Raw genomic sequence first — 17,475 nt, forward strand, 5'->3', positions numbered from 1 at the left:
TTGTTTAACTTGCACATGAACATGAAAAATAGGGTGAACGTTTTGAAGTGTCCCTAGTTCACCTCCTCCACCAGCCTCCCTCAATCAATAAGCTTAAAATAACTTGCCCACACAGTTTTGCCAAATTTTTGTTCCATGTGTATATCTTTACTTATCCATAAAAGAGCTGTTGATGCGCTCTCAAAGCAGGCGCCAACCCTTCCTTTGCAGTTTTGATCATTTTGTAAAGACAACATTAATAGACGTTTCTCTGCTCCAGGCTGTGTTCTGAACTCTCTGGTGCCTTTTGCTCTCCGTTTGTTACAGCAGCCCAAGTGATGAGATCAAGTGATTTGAATTGTAGCTCCCCCTTTAAAAAAAACGTCATCTTAATTGTCAACTAGTCGTCCTGCAAAGAATGTCTGAGATTCCTATCAAATTCAATAAAGAGAGCAACTGGAAATTGTTTGCTGTTACAAACTGCGTGTCCTGAATATTCCACCCTACAAGACTGGACTATTGCATAGTGAACCCCAGAATATCGTGGTACAAGAAAATTGAGTACAGAATATCGAGGGACAAAATATTGAAAGGTAAGTATGTATAGCGAAGTATAGATTTACTATTCCTAACTCTATATCTACGTACCTTGAAGATGTATTTATTGTATATATATATATATATATATATATATATATATATATATTTATACACTTATATATGTGGAGTAGGTGTTAGGTATAGAAAATCTAGATTCATCTGTCAATTAAAATATATTTTTAATTTTGTCCTCAATATTGTGCCCTATCGATATTCTGGGGTTGATATTCAGGCTGCACACCATTTATAATTATTTTGCAAAGTAAGCCTACATCCACTATTGGTTTCTTTCTTCTAGGTTACTGCAGATATGAAAATGATGGACTGACTGGCTACTGTTCATTCTTGTGGATTTATTATTCCGTGCAATCAACAAGATGTGAGCATTCCTCAAGAAAAAAGATCCTGGCATTGGAAAGCAGTTACACTGGCTGGTGTCTACAGCATAATAATGTCATTGTCTAGGCAGAATGTCCTATACACATTTTCTATTTATTATCAACAGATTACTTGGGAGCCTGCTGCAATCCCTGTATAAAAGCCTACCTCTAGTTTAATTATTACAGTTGTGTTGTGGCGTTTCTAGTTGAAATGGCATAATTGTTTGACTGTAATAAGTTATTACAGTTATAAGTTGTTACAGTGGAGTTGTGGCATCATAGTGCCTGATGCCAGAGCCACCAGAGGAGGTACAGGGCAGGTCACAGAGCATAAGTGCAGCTGCAATTTAAACAACAAAAACAAGAATTGACTTTTGCTTATTTTGATATGTTTTTCCTAAATAATCAGCAGAAAGGAGATATTTATGGAAACAGATCATTACAGCAATGATAGAATCTTTATTCATGTTTCCGCTCAGCAAATTACTAACTGCTCTTTGTATGTTTAATTTAGCTCAACAGATTTTGCTTTTTCTCTTCATGTCCGTAACTACACCTTTTCTTTTGAATGAAAGAGCAAGACACCTATAATTTAAGTGTTTTTTGGAAAGGTAATGGTGTAACGATATATTATAAATAATAAAATACCCTGGGTCGTGTGTTAAAAGAATACTGCAAGTCATTTTGGAGTTCCATTACCTTATAGAGGAGCTTGGCTTACAGCTTGTTCTATATGGTCACGGAACCCAGTGACTTGCAATGCTTATAATGTGCAGCAGGGGTACAATATCCCATAACGTATGAACACTAAAAGCTAGTAAGAGCTCAGAACCCATGCTAAATTTACTCTGATGAGAGGAGAACCAAATGGGGCTGATCTAATTAATCTAAGCGCTGATCCAGGGACATCCAGGGACACCTCCTTCATGCTCAGTGTGATGGTCCATCAGACACTGTGCTTTACAGTGAATCATGGAGGTAGAAGTAGCTAAGGAGCTGACTCTGAGACCACGGTTCTCAGGTGGGCTCCAAAATGTTACTTATGTCCATGAATTTGTAGCAGAAGTGTGCCACTTTTTTTTTTTTTTTTTTTAAATTCTTTTTTAGGATTCGAGGTTTGAATAATGGGTGCAGGATTCGAGGATCCATACCAGGTTTGAGAACCCTGGGTACCGGATTTGGTTGCTAAAATCACAGAGAGAATTGCAAAACCTAAGTTATAGCCAATGATAAGTGTAGGTGCTTTAATGCACAAACTGCATTGGTATAAAAAACAGGATTTCTAAGGGAACCATGAAACAGAAACGTAGTTCTTGTCTCCATTTGAAATATGAATTCATCATCATAATTAGAGGTCTCAAGTCACTCTGCAGAATTTTACAATTGTCATAGCCAATACATTGAGGACCAAATTATGCATCAAGGCTATGTAAATATTGCGGCAAAAATGCAAATTATGTGTCACAATCTCTGGAAGTATTAATTTAATCCATTTGATCTAAAAACAACTTTGTTGTGAAATCTGAACATTAAACAAATTATATTGCAAATTATGTTGCAAATTATATGAAAAATAAGGCACATGTCCTTCTTGTTTTATATTTATAATGTAGTCTTCTTTATTTATTCCTTCTGCTTCAACTCCAGATCAGCCAACATGTGTTTCATCAGGGATGTTACACAATGACTTAATCAAGGCCGTGAATAATAAACACATACGATAATGTAGTGTCATTTAAAATTTTTTTCCCATTCCCAATTACTTATCCACCCCGTCTCCCTTTCATGCCTTAAGTGGAAACCAAATTGGTGTGTAAGAAATTCCTCAAAAATGACATATCTGTGTGCGCACATTATACAATTCCATATTTGACCATTGTGTTAATAAGTCCTATCCGTACAAATATTTTAATCAATACATGAAGGCTAACCATATCTCTATCCATTATTCATGTGTCGATTGTGTCCAAAAGGCATGCACACACATGTGGAACCGATTCTGGTTCAAACACCCTTCGTATATTATCCTTACATCCTAACTTGCATTCTAAATCTGTTAAATAAGTACCTCATCAATAATCCACTCAGAAACTCTCTTGTTGTGCTTGTTAATTTCTCTTATATCCTTCTGTCGAAATCTCAAGTGTATTTCTGTGCATCAATTCCCACCATGCTGAGAACCACAGTGGTAGAGAATGGTGGCTGTACGAGTAATGTTATCCATTTTTCTAATAAATAATATCTTTATTAGGTGTTACTGAAAATAATGCTTACCTAATGGCAATCAGACTTGCCCATATACCTTGCTCATAGTCCTTGTATTTTCTACATGTTTTTAATCCTGTCCTGTAAAATTAATTAACACCGGTCTCAATGGTCAACCAATTCTTCTCCCCTCATTTTATTGTGTCCTTGATCTTGGATAGCCACCCCTATTCTTTCAATTCGTCTAAAATACGGCCACTCCTTTGTTTGTCAGACTAATCCAATAACAATAGCATGGCCCTGATTCCTCTGTTAATCCTTGTACTTTGCTATTGTGAAGTTCCCCATAGTTTAATCAGGAACTTCACTCCATCGTTTATATCGCTATACAAATTTGGAACATGGAGTGAATCTGCTAATTTGCCGGCTAAGGTTCCCTCAGTTTTAGCATAGGCTACTCTGTTGTCTGTATCACTGTGTAACTTCAGAATGAGGTATGAGTGCGCTGAGTTTTTCAGGCTAGTCCCGCCCTTCCCCCTTATGTCTCATTGTTAGCTTAGTTCAGTCCCGTCACTCACTGTATAATCTTAGTATTTAATCTATGTCGCAAGTACGCTTCCTTCTAATAATTGATTCTCACATATTTGGTTTGTCCCGAAATACGTAACCTTGCATCATCATAGAGAGAGGACTAACGTCCTTTCCTTCCGATCCCAAAACTGAACTCTATTCCCTTAGCACCATCTTGGTCAGCCATAATGTTCGTGATTTCGGGACTGTTCCCGTTTTGCTTTCAATTGTCCCTGACACAATAATATCCTTTCGAAGTCATTTTTCATATCGAGACAGTCCATCTCACTAGTACATTCCCATTTTTCGCAAAAGTTCTCACATTTCATCAACAATATATCAAGCGATCTATATTGAAAAGTATATTTCTTTCTTTTATCAACATTTACAATATTCCCTCATTCATCCTCTACAATGTTTTTAATATAAATGGCTGTGGATCCCTGCCTTCATCAGTATCTCTGTTATTGTACACACTGGGTCGTAATTATATACCGCATGTCCAGCTCCATCTACTGGTTCCTCCCTCTAGCTGGGTGGGTCCACATCCCCATGTTAATTTCATCTCATGGCCCTACTCTATTTTGTTTAATAAGTTTCCATTCAATATGTGTGTGCATATCATCTCCCACTTCATATTAGTGCTTTCCTTGCTACATGTTGCATACCACTTTTGCCATAATTTCTTGACTCAATATTATAATGATTTTGTTAGTTGCCTAAACTTATTCTGCCTCCTGGCCCTGCTCTGTTTATATAATACGTCTCTGTTCGACATGTGTGTGCCTAACCCTACATTAAATTTCACATTGCGTTTCACATTATTGCATTTTTTAATGAATATTACATTCTGCTTTTGTCATAATAACCACACATTCCAATAATCTTATTATTTGCCCCAAAATTATTCCAACTCTTGATCCGTGTTGAGTCCACTGTCAACCCCTTTTAAGCGCATGATCCATAATGATTCTCTCCTTCTCAGATATAGTTCTCAATTTCCTCCCTGAGGGTTCTTAGTTACATGCTGAAGCCCACAAAATTTTAATTCCTTATGTACTCTCTGTGTGTCGCATACTTTCATGTGTTGTGCATTTGAATAACTTTCATCCTCCTGTCTTATTGCCCTCCAATGCTCCCCAATTCTTACTCTAAGGGGACGAATTGTACTCCCAATATAGATGCGATCCCATTTGCATACCAAAATGTATACTACAAAGGCTGTATTACATTAATGTGAGTCTGAATTAAATATTTCTGACCTCACCCACTTTAAAATCTTTCTTGGAATGCCATGTCCATTTACATACTCCACATTGTCCACATTTAAAGAAACCCTTGTTCTGTATAGCTAGCCAGTTCTCATTAATCTGATTCTTTGGATAACGTGGACAAAAAAGGCTCTTTACAGATTTCCCTTTTCGACATGCCACCTCTGGTCGGTTCGTGATACGGTCTTTTAGTGTTGAGTCTTGGACTAGAATGCCCCAATGTTTTTCATAATTCTTAATAAGGTAACTGAGTTTTCTGTGTAATATAACACTACTCTGATCTTGTCCTTATTTCTTCTATTCTCTACTCCAGTGTGAAATTCCAATGTTCTTTGCCTTGGAGTTTGAATAGCCTTTTGTTGGGATTTTCTAACATTTTGTGTTTGATATCCCCTTAGTGTAAAGCCCTGACCCATACCCTGGATGCACCTTTGAAAGTCCATCTCCTTACTACAATTACGTCTTTCCCTTTTCATCTCACCATTTGGTATTGCCTCTATTTGATTTGTAGGGTGCGCACTGGTGGCATGAAAAATGGAGTTACATGATGTTGGTTTACGGTATAATCTACTTTCAGTCTTATTCCCTTCCAAAACTTCTATGTGTTCTGAACCGTATTGGTATGTGAATCTGATGTTCACATTGTTATTGTTCAAACATTTGCAAAATCCCCTCAATTGGTCAGTACTGCCTGTTCAGATCATAAAGCAATCATCTATATACCATCCCCAATACAGAATGTGTGTGTGCCATGCCGCTGCTCCAGTTCCCCAGATCCATTTCTCTTCAAACCACCCCATTAAGAGGTTTGTGTATGAGGGAGAGAACCTGGAACCCATCGCTACTCCCTGTTTCTGTCTGAACCATTCCCACTGAACAGGAAGAAGTTTTGATTTAGAATAATTTCCAATAACATTTCTGTGTGATCTAACAAACTAGCAGACCTTGTGTTCAATATATGTCTCAATGCCTGTGCGCCAATTTCATGCTTTATACTTCTGTAAAATGCTATCACATCCATTGTCACCATAAACATGTTAGTTTCCCACTGTATGTCGCTCAACAGGCTCAAGATGTGTTTAGTATCTTTTATATAGGATGGGAGATTGACCACTAAGTGTTGTAAGAAAATATCTACATACTCTGATATTCTCTCTGTGGGGCCCCCAATTCCAGATACAGTTGATCTTCCCGGGGGAAACAGGAGGTTCTTAGGCATTTTAGGGAGAGTGTAAAAACAAGGAAGCCTTGGACAATGAATCTTTAGATACATAAACTCATTATCATCTAATAAACATTTCTCATGCCATAGTTTCAATAAGTTGTTTATCTTGCTAGTCAAATTTGTGATGGGGTTATACCTCATCGTTTCATAACAGTTGTCATCCTCTAGTTGCAGGTACATTTCTTTATCGTAATCACAAGGGTTTATCACCATAATATTACCTCCTTTGTCAGCTTGTCTGATTATTATCTCGTTATCATCTTTCAACCTTTTTAGAGCCTGTGGTTCCTCATAGCTTAGGTTCTTTACATGTCTTTGGACCTTGCCTTTGGCCATACATTTATCCAAATTCTCACATACCAATTTATAGAAAACTTCAATATTGCTATCTGTTGCTGATTTAGGCATCCAACTCGATTTATTTTTTAAACCACTAGTTATATACATATCTGGTGCTACATTAAGATCATTTAACCCTCTTGATATAGTGGTTGGAACCTCTTAATAATCTGTCATTTACAGTAGAGCCATTGTATTGTAAACCTCCTGGATTGAAAGGTCACTCAATACAATTTTCTCCAGAAGTGTCCTCAGATTCTCTCCCTATTGACCATTCAATTTGAAAAACCTTTTCAATTTCAGACGTCTCACAAATTTATACAAGTCTATCTTTGATCTACATGCATCTCCTTTATCTGTTGGACAATATCCTAATCCTGTATTCAAAAGTGTCATCATATCTGTTAAGGTTTTGTTTGATAGATTGACTACATTTGTCTGCTGTTCTAGGGCTTCCCCTACACCTTTTTGCCCAAAGATCTTGTCTTCATTTCCATTCTCTGCTTGTGAGCCCCTTCCTCTCCTCTCCTACCCCTTCAGCTTTTCCTTCTCGATCCCATCTCATACTTTGTTCCAGATTGCCCTGCTTGATCCTCCAGATCTCTTGTAAAAAAGTATTTTACTTGTAGATGGGGTTTGTATTCCTCCATCACCTCCTTCAGTGTCACTGTCACTGAATGGCGGAATACTCCTAGATGTTGAGTCTGAACTCACAGTCATCGTTGAGTGTGCTTTAGTTCCAAGGGACTGAAGAGACCAAAACATCAACCTTATACTCTCCATGACACAATTCTTCACATGAGTTGCTGGAGTCCATTAGGAGTGATTTCTGATCGTTTTGAAAGACTGCATATAGGACTCAGAACTTTTGCGGCTGGAGAGTTATGAAGGTTGGTGCTATCCTTCTGTCCCTTGGATGTTAAGGGATTGTGGACTAGAGGTGTCACTACTGCATTTGTATAAAAACACTAAAAATTCTCTTTGTCGCTTTGCTATATTGATGAATATATATGAATAGTGTATATATAAAAAATCTTCATTTTTCCAGTAACGAATTACACGCTGTTTGAAGATTTGTTCCTTTATGGAATTTGATCTTAAAATAATTACAACATTAAAAGTATTTAATATTGCTGAAATATTTGTATGCAAATGATTCCTCCATGAAAATGAACTGTGGTATCATTTGAAAATCCAGTGTGTTTGGGCCTTGAGTGGCAGCATGATTTAGGTTAATCTCCCCTTACCTTATTTGCCCAAATAGTATTAACTGCATTACTGGAAGTAGTGTGCTTTGATGTGGCTGTGCTGCTAATGTGCATTGTAAACCTGGGTGCTGAATTACATTGATTTGCTCTGGTTTGCCAGGCAGATGTACGTGATATTAGTGTGCAAAACATGAACCTGTGCTCTGTCAGAAAGTGTTAGTTTCACCTACATTCTTTGAACATGTGCTCCCCCACCAGACCTCTCTGCTCCGCTCAACAAGCACTAGCCACTTTACCCTGCATACGGAAGTCCCCTGCTGGTGGGAGATTCTTCACCTACCCCACGGCAAAGAACTGGAACACCCTGCCCCTGCATCTCAGACAGTCACCATCGCTACCCCAATTCAGGAAGGACCTTAAAACCTGGCTCTTCGACTGAAGCTCAGAGGACAAACCCCCTTAGCACCTTGAGACCCTTACCGGTGAGTAGTTGTGCTGTATAAACCCTGATTTGGTTTGATAGAAGAATGTCCTCCTTTAGTAGGTGGATGCAATCTATAGCTGATGTTGCTTTCCTTTTCGAGAGTCATGGCCACTCTCCACAATGTTTATGGATAGCCTATTACACTCTGCACATCTGTTTTTTATAATTTAATATATAGTTTTCATGGAAAACATTTTAGGGTACGTTATTTAGTACTCTGAATACTAAAAAATAAAAAACATAGATATTCCCTTAGAAATATGCAGTAGAGGAGGCATTATGATCAACTTGTGAAAAATAGGCAAATATGGTTGGCAGTGCAACAATAACTGGCCTTTAATTGTCTACTCATTAGATCACACATGGCACCACAGCTGACATTGCAAATAATAGCGATGAGATGATATGTAACCTCCCCAATGACATCATACACCGAACCAAATACATTTAAAACAATGTTAATTTGCTGACATTTCTACTGATATTGCCAACAATTAGTGTCAGTTATTATGTTGTTTATGAAGTGGACAGCTGACCCAAAACATGGACTTAGATCACAATTTCACTCAAGCGATGGCCAGCTGCCAAATGTTAATCCTGCAATGTATTTTAACCAGTGACATAAGTATGAAAATGCTGCAGCCATGACCTAAATTGTTCAGCAATGCTGTCTCTCCGCCAAGTTTGGTATAATCGTAATTTTCAAAGTCCAGTACTGGATATATTGTTTGAACGTGGGCAGATCTGATCAATTGTTGGCCAACAGCCTCAAGTGACTAATTAGTAAATGCTGCTAAAAGGCACATCCTGGCTTGCACATTGGAACCATATTTACACCATTGCGTGTACTGCGCGATCTGTGTACCTTCATTGCTGCCATCTTGCTCGTGTGTTGCCTCTTGCTCTTTCCTCGTGGCGGATCTTCTGTAGATCACATGTTCTCTTCCAGTCTCTTCCTTCACCTTCTGCGCCTTCTCCAGAGGCTCAATGAAAAACTCACTGGTGTCTGTGCGGATCAAGCCAGCCTACAACCAAGAGAAGAAACAGAAAAATAGCATTTTACTCCAAGTTTCCTCACAGACACGAAAACATGAAGCATTGTCATCTCATGAATTTGTGTGTTGACTAGCGAATAATATTTGATTATGGATTACAATAGTGGTGTCCATCATATCCAGAAGAACCGATCAAACTCCGATTTTCAGTATAACCATTGCCTATGTAAAAAAACGCATTGTAGATGAATTGTTTTGATAATGTGTTTTATGTGAATAACCAAAAAATGTATGGATTAGGTCTTCCTGAACATAACAGACAGTCTTACGAAGGAGGGCAACTAAACGCCACTCTCAGTAGGTTGCTGATACGACCAAAGATCCATAAATCAAAAGGTGGGAGAAAACAAACGTATACCTGCCCGCATTCATTTAAAATGATAAACCTTTTCTACATGGCCTTGACTGAGCAAGGAAGCTTCCGTTCCCTCAAGAAGGCTTTCTCATCCCAAAGATGGAGTGTAAATACTTTTGCTGTTTTTGCACTTAAACAGCAAAGATAAAACATGATTTTCTGCTCTACTTTAAGTTGTACAACTTGTAGTCATTAACTTTTCAAACATAAGTCACCGGATACAGGGCCGCGGCGCATCGATCACGATGCTCCAGATTGCTTGCGCCTCCCTGCCCCCCTCCCCAAGGACAATACAGCACATCATGATCGTCAGTACAGCTTTGTCAGAATTTCTGATGCAGGTGTGGGAGTTTGCTGGACTAGCGTCTAAAATGTTGACCCTAGTACAGCAAAGCTTGGGGAGACCAATTGAAAACAGGCAGGCGTTGAAAAATGACACTAGAATGACACAGTGAAATCTTGTAGATTTCTCTGTGCTAATCCTGCGGGCCTCCTAGCGGGGAAATGCCTCTCTTTCATACACTATACCGGGCATAGGTATAATGTGATGCAAGGGTTTACAAACTGGCGCAACGGTATCACTGCGCCAGTTTGTAAATATGGCATAGGGTGGGAGACTATTATGCACCACCGTAGCGTAAAAAAATGATGCTTCGAGGGCGCAAGGGGATTGTAAATGAGACTCAAAGTATGGAAAGCCAGGCTGCACAAATTTTTACTTTAGTGTGTTTTTAAAGAGGGGCCCCGTGAAGATAGTGCGCTACACAGATGACTTTCTGTTTACCGTGTTGGACCCAAGATGGTTACTTCCCCTTTTAAGGTTACTAAGCGATGCGGTCTCTTCCTTTTTAGAATACGGGACGTTGACCTGTCTAAGGGAACCATCAGAGCTTTAGTGAAAGGCTATGAGGTCAAATGTTTGGTGAGTAAATTAAAGTACTTGGGGATTATGGCTAATAGGGAACTGCAAAGGATAGGCTTCAATAACTTGTGCACCTTTAACTCCAAAAGATTATTTAATTAGGTTGTCAGCCTTACATCAGTTTCTCTGGGGTACGGTTCAAGTGGTGAAGATGTTCGTAGTACCCTGAATAACTGTCATTAGTTGTCATTACCCACTTCCAACTTTGTCATAAGGGACCAGATATCTCCATTAAAACATTTGCATGAGCAGAAAGGAAACCTAGACATAAACCTGCTATAGTACTGACTGACACTACATTGGGAGGCATAAGAATGCCCAACATGGCACTCTATCATTACTACACAAACGTTTGCATAAGCTATTTCTGTCCGCTAACTTCCCATCTCCCTAGTTATGTGCGAAAACAGAAAATAGGGCCAGATGTAAGTAGAAAGCAAATTGCGAGTTGCAATTTGTGAGTCCTTCCGACTCGCAAATTGCAACTCGCAATTTGCTATGCAGAAAGGTGTCTCAGACACCTTCTGCGACTCGCTATGGGGTCGCAAAGACCCACCTCATTAATATTAATGAGGTGGGTCGCAGTTTGCGACCCCATAGCGAGTCTGTGCACTCACGGGGATGGTGGCCTGCTGGAGACAGCAGACCACCATGTCCGTGACTGCTTTTAAATAAAGCAGTTTTTTTTTTCTCTATCTGCAGCCCGTTTTCCTTAAAGGAAAACGAGCTGCACTTAGAAAAAAATACCGAAACCTTTTGTTTCGTTTTTTTTCACAGTAGGCAGTGGTCTGAAAAAATTATTTTGTGATCATTCACAAAGGGGAAGGGGTCCCATGGGGACCCCTTCCCGTTTGCGAATGAGTTACCACCCACTTCAAGTGGATGGTAACTGCGAGTTGATTTGCGACCGCTTTTGCGGTCGCAAATCAACTTACATCGCGGTGCGAGTCGCAAATAGGAAGGGAATACCCCATCCTATTTGAGAGTCGGAAACACATTTTGCGAGTCGGTTTCAACTCGCAAAATGTGTTTCTGCATCGCGCGCAGGCATTAGCACCTCGCAAACGGCGTTTTTCGCCGTTTGCGAGGCGCTAATGCCTTGCTACATCTGGCCCATAGTTCTTTTAGACAATATTGAGTGGCAGGGTCTGCCTTAACCACTGAAAACATTGCTAGGTGAAAATATACACCTCACTGTACAGGCTACATTGAAAGCTTGGATTGCTCCTAATATAAAGTTTGGTATGTGTAGGCTAGCTCAAACTCACTTAGGCAAACATTTGTGGTGTAAAGCAGGTTCCAGATGATGGGACAGTGTTTTACTCATAGGAATGGTCCTTGAGTAATATCTGTAGCATCCTCTCCAGCCTAGATACTCTTAAATGAACACGCCACACACAGAGGTTGGTGTTACACATATTCATCCTTCTGCGTGCAAGCGCAAACTCAACATTCTAAAACTGAAATTCAGTCACCACACCCAAACACTCACATCACAGTTCTATGGAGCCCTTCAGGAACAACAAAGGCTCAGTCATTACTACTCACATGACACTACACCTCCATCTTGTTAGACAAATACCATACTTTATTTTACAGCCATATATACATTTATTACTAGTTTTTTATGAGTTTTTACCAAATGTCCAGATCGAGTCCCTCGAAGCTGGGAAGAGAGAGTAGTGTCCATGACTAACACAGGTGACATGGGGACAGATGCAGCCCTGATACTGAAATGGTATATCATTTAGGTTCTTCTTTTAAGGTGTTTGCTCTTTTCTAAGAAGTTAGGGCCTCATTTACAAGCCCCCTGTGTCGCTGCTGCATTAATTTTGGTTGTAGCAGTGGAGCTAGCAGGGCACTATACTGCTCCATGTTTACAAACTGATGCATTGGGCCCACTGCATCAGTTTGAAAACTCTGCACCACATTATACCTGTGCCAAGAATGATGTGAGCAGTGTAGACAGTCGCACTGTAAAAGCCACATACAATTGAGGCAGTGAAATTTACAACTTTTCATTGTGTCACCCTACGGCTTCACTGCATCAAAATTTTACAGCCTGCTCTGACCAGACAAACAATTGATGCAGGGCTTTTTCTAATCGGACTCTCTTCACATTGCTAGAGTTGCGTTCGTTTAATGACTCAACTCCACCAATGCATCACCTTAGCTCAAACAGATGTGTCAGGATATCTGACACATCTGTTATAACATGTGCCATGCAGCTCTGTATTGTGAATACAGCACATTTGTGGTGCTATTAGGGGATGTGTGGCGGGCGCAAGAAAATTGACGCATCGATGATGATGCGTCAGTTATTTTTTCAAGACATATAAGCTATGTAGTGAATATTGTATATTACATTGACATGAAATTCTATAAAAAGTATATTTCAGTAAAACTGATTTAATAAAGAAGAGTGAGGCTTTGAAACCTGGGCCCAGGAAGCTGAACTAATGTGTCTGTCAGTCAGTCATTAACAAAACTTTATTTGGTTGTAGAAGCAGCCACAAAAGCACATAAGTGAAATAAAAATAAAAGTTACATGTCCAGTTTTCCCAGGACATTTTCCATTGACGAACAAAGTACAAATGTGATAGCACACAAATCAACAATATACAAATATATAAAAGAAAGATCAATAAAATAGTGTTACATTTCATTAAGTAAATAGGAACACTGTCTGGCCCAGTGACTTGCTCCCAGTGCTCTGTTGTATGGCAGCAGTAACTTCCTGTAGGGCAACCTGTATTGCTGAGCAAGGATCCTCCATCACAACGGAATAAATCTGGGAAAAATATGCCTCTCATGCCTTACTATTTATCTGGCAGCTAATTGAGGTCACCGTTTGATTAACGGATCTCATAGTTGACACAACATTCCAAAAAGACTTACCATCTTTTGTTTGAGCTGTGTGAGCCAATGCATCTCACTGCTGGGTAACAACTTCGTTCTACCTTCCTTCTACCTCTTTGTTGTAGCTGTTTGTATTTTTTCTGGAGAAAAGCCACAACGGAGGGGTCCCTTAGGCTGGTATTAAGGGACCTATGCAATGAGTGATTAGCTAACCGAGCATTCCTGATCAAACAATCTCAGGCTGTATGAACAGGTTTGGGGGGCTTGGAGACAGATTTTTTTGATCCTAAAACAAAAGGCCACAAAGGAACTAACCAACTCCCCATTTGCATCACTGTCATCCAGACATCCCAAAACAAATTCCATGTTCTCCTATACAACTTTCCGGGTTGGTGAAGTTTCCAGAGCACTCTAAGATTTCCTGTGAATGGCGTTAAATTACTGAGCCCAACCTCTGCTTGGAATTTCACCCTAGGGTTACCTCAATTGGGTTGTGGTTGCCAATATTTTAGCACATAATAGTACTATACAGCAGCACATTAAGTAAGTTGCTGAAGACAGAAATATAGTCAAGGACACATGAGCTATTCCTACCCCTAAATGTAGGCAACCCCAAATCACCAATACCAGCCACTTCCATTGGATTGTGCAAATCTGATGATTTAAGGAGGATCTCCAGCTCCTTGTCTCTCCGATCAGGGCCCCCACCAGCATCCACCCTTTTCCTCAAGCTTAGGGAGGGCAGCCTTACATTGAAGCCCCTGCTAAACACAAATAAGTTTGCCGCCCCTCTACTGATGCTCTCCCCACAATTGAGTTAAATCGGGAAACATACAGTTTGGAATGTTGTCAAAATCATTGTTCGAAAAGTTAATAAGGTATAGGGTCAAATCTCCCTTAAAAAGTACAACCTGGAAATCCCTGCCTAGTCCTAGGGTGGTTAAGGTCACAGTATGACCGACAGATTTATCCAGGCGGCGTGGCCAACTGCCGAACATGGTGGCAATGTTTCTGTAAGGCTTGCACTAGCTGCCTGGGAAGTCGGCACTATCCGATACTTCTCCAGCGTCCCACATCCTCAAACTTAAATTGAGCAGCTCCTGAGTCTATGGTGGAAAACACAGAACCTTATGCAGCAGCAGAGGTGTGCTCTGGAGACCTGGCATACTTGCGGCGAGTGGCCCTCCGGGCGCTGCAGCCTGTCAGGGACAGAGGAAGGCCACGTGGTGGCTGTTGATAAGTCCAGCCCTGGGTCTGGACTGTGATGGCGTCCAGATGGAAAGCAGAGCCCCTTCAAGCGCACCAGAGTCTGGTGATATATTTGACTGCCTGCCTCTCCTGACTCGAGTAATTAGGGAGAGCATGGCCCAGCATTTGCTGGGACCGGTGGGTGGCCTGCCTGATTGTGCATTGCTCAACCAAGACGAGGTGCGGTGCGGGAGCTGTCAATGGTGGGTTCCAACATTGAAAATAGAGAGTAACACGGCAGGCATACAAACGCAACCCCAAAGAATAATCCAGCCACAGTTCCACTACATTCAGACAATGGCTCCTAAAGAAGACTCCCAGGCTCTGTGGGGCCCAGGGTGGACTACGAGTGGTAGCCTGGGGCCTCCAAAACAAGCACCTATAATTCTAAACAGGCAAAAAACGGGATACAAAACGTACTTTTGCTCAGCTTTGACTTGAGGGTCCTCCCAGTTGGAAGCCTGTGTCCCATTGTATCTAGGATTGGCTTGCTTGCCACCATATACACTCTAAGACGAGCATCCTGGAACACTCCTCTATGAGAATAGAGTGCTAGCACAGGAGCTGTCTGTGTCATCAGCGCTAAACTACTTAAAAAGGACAAATCCATTGGATTGGGTCCCCCCCAAACTGTAAACACTGCAATGCCCTTACACATTACTTAACCAGGCCGAGGAGGGCTCCCACCCCTAGATGAGACAGAGGATCAGAGTTATACAGCCATAAATACTTTCGCCTGCACAAGGGGTTTAGCTCCAACAAAACACAAGGGTTTATTTTTACAAGTAATCCTGAGGGAGATCTGGCTGTAACATCATGGATGTACTGCACTCTTACCTAATATAGTAATATAATATGCCCAGGACCCTCTTCTGAAGACGATCATCGCCACACACAGAAAAATGGCTATGGGTTGCTCCATGTCCACTCTCTCAATTCCTCAACAAGGTGAGCTAAATCTTCAACTTAACCACATCATGGACCCCTCCACGACTGCTACGGGTGATTGTATCCCTCAATGGATCAATCTCACCCAGTAGATTAACTTTATCTGATCCTCGAGAAATACGTGACTCAAGAACAGCCATTAAACACAGTATTAATTCCCTGGATGCAGATCTAAACATACTGCACGATGACCACCGCAAACTCGCTGCCAGAGTGCAAACATCAGAAGGGAAAATCACATAGAGGCCCCCCAACAGACTTCAAACACTGCTGCCATCCAAGAAATTCAAAGGCGTATTAGGATATTACTTGAATGAGCTGAAGACTTAGAGTGCAGATCATGCCACAATAATATACGAATCGTGGGAATGCCGGAAGGGGACAGAGGGAATAACCCAACGTTATTTATTTAAAAATGGCTCTGAAGTGTTGCGGCGCCCCAGGGTTTGTCCCATATTTTGTGGTTGAACGAGCCCACAAATTGCCACTCAGTGCTCGACACCTCGCCCTATGGTAGCAAAGAGTTTCAGAGACCAAGATCTCCTCTAACAACAGGCTAGACAGGCAGCACCCATTCTCATGGTTAACGCTACAATCTCACTTTTCCCTGACTACACACATGAAGTGTAACAGCGAATAGCGTCCTATAAATATGTGAAGAATCAACTTCCCAAGGAGGGTCTCACTTATGCACTATTATTTCCAGGTTGGCTAAAATTCCTACATCCTGTCCATGCTCTGTTTTTGGATTCCCCAGAGACTGCCTGGGATTGGCTAGAATGACAATACCCTGCGACTGGCTGCCACCCCCCATCACATCAGACCTGAAGGAACGCCCAGGGGACGCCTTGGAGACGAGGCCGGGGCATGTAATTGGAGATGGCCCCCACACCTCAACGGCCTCGGAGGACAGAGCTGCAGTAATTGCTACAGTGGCATCTATGAGAGCACAGAAATGCAGGTCCCCATCGAGCTTCTTCAGATCAGCATACTCGGACACAGACTTGAATGTCAGTATGACTATTTTCCCTACTGTCAGCCCGCAGACAGCTGATATGTTGATATGACCTGCCCTCCAGCCATGATTATAACTATTTGCTAGAACACCCAGCTATAGTCCCTCCAAGATGCTGTCTATCCTCATTGTACTGCCCTGTCACACAACCACTTTTCCTTCTCATCTAGACCCTATGTGCCGGTGTCTGTCCTGCAGGGCTATGCTCTCATTTTGGGACTCATTGGCCCCTATCTCTAAAGCTGTGGATTAAACAATGTTTACAGCCATTGCTAATGAGGAGTAATTTTTAGGAGAGCAGGCTTATGGGAGACTACACATTGGTTTCCCGGTGTCTGGACAATAGCTTTCCCAGTTGAGTTGGCCCTATCCTTGGTGAGACCATCCCATGGAAGGTACTACACAACTACTCCCACCCCCTTGAAAATAGCTCATATTTTTATACGTTTGTTATTATGGTTTGGCCCAAACAGATGTCTTTTGTTGGACCTAGAATTGGGGAACTGTTTTTATTCACATCAGATATGAATTTGTGCTAATATAACATATTGTAAATTACAACAGAAATTAATAGCAGGAATGTCAAACACAACACAAAAATGGTTTCAGTACCACAACGTTATATACGGGCAGCCCCTCTGCTATGGTGGAGGAGCATCGCCCTGCTGGTGAAAGCAGAAAACTAAGGAGATAATAAAAGTATTTTATTATCCCTTTATTTTTCTGCTTTCGTAGGGTGGTGCAGGGCCAGCATTCTTCACGTCAACAAGTGGAGGAGGACTGGTGGTGTGCATGTCAGTTTGTCCGGCTAT

At 41.0% G+C, this 17,475-nt stretch overlaps 1 protein-coding gene across 1 annotated transcript in view; it reads right to left on the reverse strand.

Moving 5' to 3' along the window:
• Positions 1-17,475, reverse strand: part of ADAMTS14 (ADAM metallopeptidase with thrombospondin type 1 motif 14) — a 654,816-nt gene that overhangs the window by 531,753 nt on the left and 105,588 nt on the right. The window contains exon 3 of the mRNA XM_069240367.1: positions 9,127-9,286. Within this exon, the coding sequence (XP_069096468.1) occupies positions 9,127-9,286 (160 nt within the window). The remainder of the gene's footprint in view (positions 1-9,126; positions 9,287-17,475) is intronic.

The sequence above is a fragment of the Pleurodeles waltl genome, chromosome 6 (assembly GCF_031143425.1).
Source record: "Pleurodeles waltl isolate 20211129_DDA chromosome 6, aPleWal1.hap1.20221129, whole genome shotgun sequence".
Taxonomy (NCBI): Eukaryota; Metazoa; Chordata; class Amphibia; order Caudata; family Salamandridae; genus Pleurodeles; species Pleurodeles waltl.